General features: G+C 33.8%; 1 protein-coding gene across 1 annotated transcript; it reads left to right on the forward strand.

Annotated features, from left to right (window-relative positions):
* Positions 1–325: 325 nt before the first annotated feature.
* Positions 326–1,238, forward strand: LOC133035207 (uncharacterized). Its single transcript, XM_061111088.1, has 3 exons — positions 326–710; positions 799–1,114; positions 1,221–1,238. Exons 1-3 carry the CDS (start codon positions 355–357, stop codon positions 1,236–1,238), a joined length of 690 nt encoding a protein of 229 aa, XP_060967071.1. The 5' UTR covers positions 326–354.
* The last annotated feature ends 7,707 nt before the right edge of the window (positions 1,239–8,945 follow it).

Here is an 8,945-nt window from a genome sequence, read left to right on the forward strand (position 1 = left end):
GCAGCTTTCACATTGTCTAAAGAAGAGAAACAAGCCGTATGCAACTCATTTGCAAAGATGAAAGTGCCTGATGGGTATTCATCTAACATTCGAAACTTAGTGTGTATGGAAGAATTAAAGTTAATGGGTATGAAATCGCATGATTGTCACACGTTAATGCAACAATTACTTCCAATTGACATTCGATCAGTCTTACCTAAAAAAGTTCGACAAACTTTGACAAAGGTTTGCATATTCTTTAATCAATTGTGTGGGAAAGAATTAGAAATGAAGAAATTGAATTCATTGCATGATGACATAGTTAAAACTCTATGAAATCTTGAAAAATATTTCCCTCCATCATTCTTTGACATCATGATACATTTGATGGTCCATCTAGTAAGAGAAGCGAAGTTGTGTGGGCCAGTTTGGGCGAGATGGATGTATCCATTTGAACGAAATATGAAGGTATTGAAAGGTTACGTGCGTAATCACAATCGGCCTGAAGCTTGTATGGTTGAGTGTTATATATCAGAGGAGGCAGTGGAATTTTGCACGGAGTACATAGCAGGAGTTGATGCAATCGGACTTAGCAAGCCACGAAATCATTCAAACGGGGTTGATAGAGGATTACGAGGGAAAGGATCAATGGTGACTGTATCTAGATTGGAATTGGATCAAGCTCATTTGCTTGTGCTTGAGAATAACCCTGAAGTCCAACCATATATAACGTAAGTTATGTATTTTCTATTCAACTTTATACTTTATATTCTTCTACTTCAAATGAAATTTGATATGACTTATACTATATCGTTTCAGTGATCACTTGGAATTATTACAATCAATGATTCCAACTAAGGTCAAGAATAAACAGAGATGGGTACTAGAGGAGCATCGTAAAACATTTATTGGATGGTTAAAGAATACCATTCTAGCTATTGATCATGGTGTGTCGAAAGAGTTAGAATACATATCGTTTGGACCGGATACTCAAGTAGTAAAGCATCATGCTTACATTGTGGGGGGGAAAAGATTTCATACAAAGGAAAGAGATGATGCTCGAACGGTTCAAAATACTGGAGTAAGTATTGTTGCAGAAGCAATGCATTTTGCATCAACAAAGGACAGAAACCCGGTGCAATCCACTATGACATATTACGGGGTTGTTGATGAAATTTGGGAGCTTGATTATGGATTGCTTCGAATTCCACATCTTAAATGCTCTTGGGTGGAGAATAAAGGCGGAGTTAGAAATGTGACGAACTTGGTTTCACTTTGGTTGATTTAAGCAAAAGAGGTAGCAAGAACGATCCTTTTATCATGGCTACCCAAGCGAAACAAGTATTTTACATAACTGATCCCATTGATTCTAAATGGTCAGTTGTTTTACGGACACCAGAGCGACAACATTTAGATAACGAAAATGAAGAAGAAAATGTTGATTTATGTCATGATAGTTTTGTTGATCATCAACGGATACACGAACAAGTCGATGAACTCAATGATACATATGAAGATGATGATGATGAATACATTAGAAGCGATGTTAGTGAAGGGATATGGGTTGATTGTGCATCATCTAAAAAGAAAAGAAAACGTGTTAAATGAGTAGGTATGATGTTTAGTTTACTAATAATGTGTTAATACAAATGATGTTTAGTGAGTAGGTATGATGTTTTCAGTATGATGTTTCCTACTAAACGATTTAATTAGTGTATTTCTTGCAGATGACAAAGCAAAAGGATGCAAATAAGCCAAAAGGACGAGGCAGGACAAAAAAGAATGACATCAACAATCTGAAAGCTCAAGGACGCAAGACAAAACTAGAGTGGAATGAGAAAGGAGAACCTATAGGAACAGCATATGCAGATATCCAATCATGGATTGGGGTTAAAGCAAGATCTACAGTCCCTCTAACTTATGATGATTGGAGACATGTAGATTCGAAACTCAAGGAGAAAATATGGAAAGACACATACGTAAGACTTAAATTTTTTTTCAATATATATTTCAACACATTTAATTCAACACTGTTAATGGGTACTAATCAATTCTTTTTGTGATTTTAGGATGCTTTCGAGCTTCCAGAAATGTATAAGCCTAAACTACTATTAGATGCGGGGAAAATGATGAAAAGTTTCAAGAAGCTCCTGACCCGGACGATTATCCTCCCGATTGCTAAAAGTGGTAGGATAGAAGAACTTCGTGCTACTCCAGAGAAGTATCCAGAACTTTGTTGGGTTTTATGCCCTAAATAAAACTCTGTTTCAATGTAATCCAGATTATTCAATATCAATAAAGTAACAGAAGTAATTTTTCATTCACTTGTGTATGTTTTGGTTCACTTAATCAATTGCTTGTCTATTTGATTTATAAATTCATCCAAACCCCTTTCACATACTTGAACATGTTTATTGTGTTGTCAACACAGTGGAAAATAAACATGACTATGTGAATAAAGTATTCCTAGATTTATCAGAACACTGGGTTTCACTGATATGACAATCTACAACAGAGTTTACTTACATTTGGAGAAATATTATGTTCTTTCCAGAACATAGGTTAAAGTAAAGCTCAGGTTGGATGCATGGATTATGCATTGGAATGGACCGATATTGAACTTTAAATTAGATTTTGAAACTTACCGTAAACATCTATTCAATTCAATATCATAAGTTGATCCTAGATCACATGATCTAAATCCTGATAGGGTTAGGCTTAATTTCAAGAGTGTTATAAGTGGTCTTTGATTTGTTAGTTAAGCCTAAATCTTTAGTCTGGGCAATACATACATTTTGGGAACACGGTAGTGCGATTGAGTGGGAGCGCTAACATAAATATGGAATCTATAGCTTCTATCTGGCGAATAGTAAGCAAAAGGTGATTTCCTTCGAGCTTAACCAAACGAGATAAATGATTGAGTACTCATTTCACTTAGTTGAAATATCATTTATACAGGGTTAAGTGTTTTAAGGATAAAATATATTGTAGGGTGTTACGGTAATTTAAGTCCCTTTACAGTGTAAATCATCCATATAGAGGATCATTGATCACATTAGGATTATAACAATGGATAACTAATAATGTGTCTATATGGTGGAACATATAGAGCATTCTATATACTGAGAGTGCAATTCTGAGTTCTATGTGTGGATTCAACGAAGAATTAATAAGTCAGTGAATTTAAGTGGTAAATTCTAGATCTGCTTATTGGAAGCTCGGATATATAGACCCATGGTCCCTCACTAGTTGAGATGATATTACTTGTAAGACTCATTTAATTGATTTTAATTAATCAATTAAAATTTCTCAAGATGGACTTGTCTATTTGAGAATTTATCACTTATTAAGGGCAAAACAGTAAATAGAGATTTTGAAGGGCATATTTATTAATTAGGAAACTTTAATTAGTTTTATTATTAATAAAATAAATGATAATATATTATTTGATAATTAATTTTAATTATTAAATAATTAGATTTGTCATTAATGTGGTTGAACAATGGAATTGGCAGTTTTTCACAAAACAGGAAACTATCAGTGTAGGAAAAGGAAAGTTGGAAAAGTGGCAAACCTTGTTTCCACAATGCCTAGGCCGGCCACTTAGCTTCCTTTTCCCTTTGATTTTTTCAATTCCAAATGTCAATCATAGCCCTTGGTGGTCTTCTATAAATAGAAGGCAAAGGCTTCAGAGTTACACACAACTGAAAAAGCTTTTCACAGCATTATTCTGAAAGAATTTTCTCTCAAAAAATTCTCTCTGAGCCGCCACCCTCTCTCTCTCTTCCTTCACTGTTTCGAAATGTATAAGTGCTAGAGTAGTGCCCACACACATCAAGTAATACCTCAATCATAGTGAGGAAGGTTGTGTAGAATTCAGAAACAACAAAGAAGGACTATCGGGCTCAGATCTTGATTATACTCTGCTACAGAAAGGAATCAAGGGTTAGAGATCTGAGTGGGAGGAGACATATATTCCGCTGCAATCACTGTAAGATTTATGATACTCTTATGTGTTTAATTTCATATCGTTTTAGAAGTTCATATTTAGGTTGTTAAATCAACATACTTGTGAGTAGATCTAAGTTCCTGGTAAAATAACTTCCAACTACTGGTATCAGAGCCATGGTAATTGATTTGCTTGCAAGAAATTTGGACATAAAACGATTTGCTTGTTTTTTGGATGGTATCATGTTGCTTTGAGTGTCATATTGATGTTTGATTGTTGTTTGTGAATTCTGGGAAAAATGGTTACTGTTCTTATTCTATAATTATTTTTGTTGGATAGTTTGGAAAATTCTAAGCAATTTACTTTTTTACAGAACTCGATTTCGATTTAATTTGAATTAGTTATGAATTTTTGAAAATTGGAGAAATCGGGGTGACGAGCAACATCATCACGCGCGCGGAATGGCTGCTTGAAGCCTCCCTGCGCCGTGATTTCTCGGTCAAGCACCTTGGATACGCGCGCGGATGGCCATGCACTGCATGCCATCCGTACAGTTCATCCAATTTTCCAATTTTTTCGATTTTTCATGCTATTTCATGGAATTAAATTCTGATTTTTGTGTAGTTTTGTATGTTGATTTTTGTTTTTCAAATTTAAAATCTAATTATCAGAAATGAATTAATTTTATTTTTTAAAATTAATTTTAGATATTAGTGTAATTTGATTTTGAAAATAGGAAAAAAATCAAGTTTTGCTTACCTTTTTCTTATTTCCTTTAAAATTTGATTATTTTATTTTTTTTAAGGTCAGATATTAATTTTTTTTGGTAACTTGACCTTAATTAAAATAAGATCATAATAATCATGATAATTTTAAAAGAGGAAATAAGGTATTTTTGTTAACTTTTAAATTTTGTTATTTTTTTTAATTAAATTAAATTGTAAAACAAGAAAAGGGTATGTATTTACCATTTTCTATGTTATTATTTAATTTATTAAATAACATGAAATTTAAAAGGAAAGTTAGCAATTTATTTTGAAATGACATTTAGGTTACCCAAAACCTAATTTTTCAAAATGGTAGGTTTAATTTTAATTTTATTTTCGAAATAAATGTTTAAAATTAAATAAATCCTACATCCAACTATCCAAATCTAACCTTGTTGCAGGAGTATGTGTTTTAGATTGTTTGTAAGTTTTCTAAAACCTATTATTGCTTGATCTAAATTGCCTTGGTTAACTTGATGATAGATCCGATGATCTAGTTTTAACCAAAGGTTCAATTGACGATAGATCAAGTAAATAATTTGTAACAGGTAATTTTTACAAACTTCTTTCATCTGTGTATGACCTAGCAACATGATAGGATCCATCCAAATGTGTATGCCTGTGTGAGCCTATATGTTTAATTTCTATTATAGATACATATAGGTGGTTGTTGCTAAATAAAATATCATAACTGATAGATTTTATTTAGGCTCATTTAGTTGTGAGCCTATTCAATTAATAACAGTTATTCATTTTAAGGTTAAATTCCTCTCTTTTGGGCCTTGTGTGAGAGTTGGGAGCCTTAGAAGTGGGTGCGACATACTGGACCCAGCCCCCCTCACATGAACAACCCCAATTGTGAAGGCCCATTTGCCTGATTTGGATAACTGTGCTAGGTTAATTATATTAGTTTGACCTAATAAAAAAATTGATTAGCAACATAATTAATTTCATTCTTCCTTGAAATTAATTTAAGAAAAACATAGTTTGAATAGTTATATTCTGGAAAGCTATATGTATTTTTCTTGTTTTTAATTAAATATGGAATTATAACCATATAAATTCTTTCTGAATCTTAATTTTATAATTTCATTAAATGTTCCTATTTAAGTTGAGATTTAGTTAAATCTATCAAATCAACTTAGATTTGAATATTTTTGAATTTCCTATTATAAATTAAGTTGAGGAATTTTGGAAATTGGTTATTAAGATTCTTTAGATATTTTTTAAGTTGATATTTTCTAAATATGGGAACTTAAAATGGAATATCTTCTAAATTAAGTGGTTACTACTTAATTGGTAATATTTAATTAAGTCATTGGTTGAGGAATATTTTTAAGTTGGGTATTTAGATTTTTCTAAACAACTTAAATAAGATATTTTTCAAAATTATTCCATTTTGAAATTTAATTAAAGTTTTTACTTTAATTTGTAATATTTCATTATTGAAATATGGAATATAAATGATTAAACAAAATACATGTTTAAATAATGAGCTTTAATCAAGAGAAATTCGATCTCCATTGTTGGTTTTACATAGCTATTGTTTTAGTGAGTAATCCTCCCTAATGGAGGAACGTTCATTAGCAAGTTAGCGCCGTTTAATCTCGAAAGATAAGTATTCTTATAGGTTTATTTATATGGTTCATGACCACCCTAATGGTGGCGACTATGTAAGACTTATAAGAATGCGAAACAATGGTAGAAGCTCATAAGATAGAATTGCCTTGACTCTCGCCTAAACGGACAACGCCGAATTCCAATCTTGATCGAATAAAAGGTTGCTAGAATGTTTGACATTTTAGATGAATTGACAACTCTATTCAATGGATGATGCTTTGACTCTCGCCTAAACGGGACACTGTATCAGTTCGTTGGAAACCTTGGAAAATAAACTATGTTAGATTTAGTATTTTTATAACATATGTGATTATTTGTTTTCTGAACCTGTGTATGAATTTATAGAACCAAAACCTTACTTCTGTTTATTGATATGTTGTAGTGCCAATATGAATAACCCTCATCCCGATCCACTCCTAGTTAGTATCTTTGCAAAAGAACTCAATAGTGTGAAAATGCATCCTGGTAGTTGCATTAACTCGCACCTATTGTTGATGAATCTGAAATTCCAAAAGGCAAATCTACTAGGAATTGATTTATCAAAGGAACAATGGGTAAAACTCATACTTTATAGTCTTCCTCAGGAGTATAACAGTTTTGTTCTATATTATTTATTGAACAATCCTAACTCCTCCGACATGGACAAACTCGAGTCTGAGTTGAGGGCCCATGAGCGGGATCTGATTGCAATGAGACCTCCTAGCATTGCAAGCTTTAATTAGAGGAAGAAGATTAAGCATGAGGGCTCTAACAAAGCTGCTTCTTCAAGTACAATTATCAGACATCATGTTCTATGTGCGAATTGTAATGGAAAGGGACATAAAGAAGAACAATGTCCTGTGCTTCTAGACAATTCAAACGAAGGTGATGCTTTTGTATTTGAATCATGTGTTTTAGAGAACGACAAATCCTCCTGGATTGTTGATTCTGGATCTACTAACCATGTATGTTCTTCATTGCAGCTGCTTGAAACTTGGGAGAATCTTCACCCAGATGAGTTAAAGCTTAAAGTTGGAAATGGCGAGTTGGTATCAGTTAAAGCAAGAGGAACAGCCCGAATCAAGTTTAATTCTAAGAAGTTTTTACTTTTAGAGAATGTTTTATATATTCCTAATTTTAGTAGAAACTTGATTAGTGTTTCTTGTTTACAGACACAATTTTATATATTGAATTTTTCGAGTTCAAATTGTTCAATTTCTCGTAATGGATTTCATATATGTGTTGCAAACATGGAATGAGGGCTTTATGTTTTAAGACCTGATACTCAAATCTCACTAAATACTGAACTTTTCAATGTAGCTAAACCTAGAAGCCTTAAGAGAAAAGAGATTGATAATGATGATCAAACTTATCTATGGCATTTACGTTTAGGTCATATAGGCTTTGATAGACTCAATAGGCTAACCAAAGACGGTCCATTGAAAAATGTCGTCTTAGGAGAATTGCCAGTCTGCGAGTCTTGCCTAGAAGGAAAAATGACCAAACGTTCTTTCTCTGCAAAGGGAGAGCGTGCCAAAGAACCCCTAGGGTTAGTACATTCAGATGTTTGCGGACCGCTGAATGTAAAAGCCAGAGGAGTTTATGAGTATTTCGTCACTTTCATTGACGATTTCTCTAGATATAGTTTTCTTTACCTAATGCAAAAGAAATCTGAAACGTTTGAAAAGTTTCAGGAATTTCATGCTTTGGCTCAAAACCAATTAGGTAAAACATTAAAGATCTTGCGAACTGATAGGGGTGGAGAATATATGGATATGCAGTTCAAAGATCATTTAATTGAACTTGGAATTGAATCCCAATATACTGCCCCAAGCACTCCACAGCAGAATGGAGTTGCAGAAAGAAGAAATCGCACTCTCTTAGAAATGGTTAGGTCTATGCTGAGTTACTCAACTCTGTCTACGTCCTTCTGGGGATATGCTATTCAAATGGCAAACGACATTTTAAATGTTGTTCCATCTAAAGCAATCCCTAAGACACCCGTCGAACTATGGAATGGTCGCACACCTAGTTTGCGCCATTATAGGATTTGGGGGTGCCCTGCTCACGTCTTAAGAAAGAAAGAAGGCAAACTGGAATCGCGAACTGAGGTTTGCATGTTTGTCGGAAATTCTAAAGAGACTAGGGGTGGACTATTCTATAGTCACAAGGATAACAAAGTGTTTGTCTCTACAAATGCAACTTTCCTTGAAGATAACTATATGAAAGACAACAAACCGAAAAGTGAAATTGTATTAGAGGAAATGCTCATAGATACTTCAAATGTACCATCTTCTTCTACTCAAGAAGAGGAACACCCCACTCCCTCAGTTGTAGCAACTGAGAAAACTACTACTAAAGCTCCTGTTCAGAAGGTCACCGCTCCTCGTCGTAGTGGGAGGGTTTCTACGAAACCATCTCGTTATGGCTTGGATGGTGAAATCAATATGGTCGTTGGTGACGGTATTGATGACGACCCATTGACCTATAAACAGGAAATGGCAAGTCCGCAACGGAAGCGATGGTCAGCCGGTATTGATTCAGAAATGGATTCCATGAAAAAGAACAAAGTCTGGGAATATGTAGAACCACCTGAAGATTTTCGTCCAATTGGATGTAAATGGGTCTACAAGAAGAAAAGAGGTGCTGGA

Source organism: Cannabis sativa, chromosome 2, assembly GCF_029168945.1.
Source record: "Cannabis sativa cultivar Pink pepper isolate KNU-18-1 chromosome 2, ASM2916894v1, whole genome shotgun sequence".
Classification (NCBI taxonomy): domain Eukaryota; kingdom Viridiplantae; phylum Streptophyta; class Magnoliopsida; order Rosales; family Cannabaceae; genus Cannabis; species Cannabis sativa.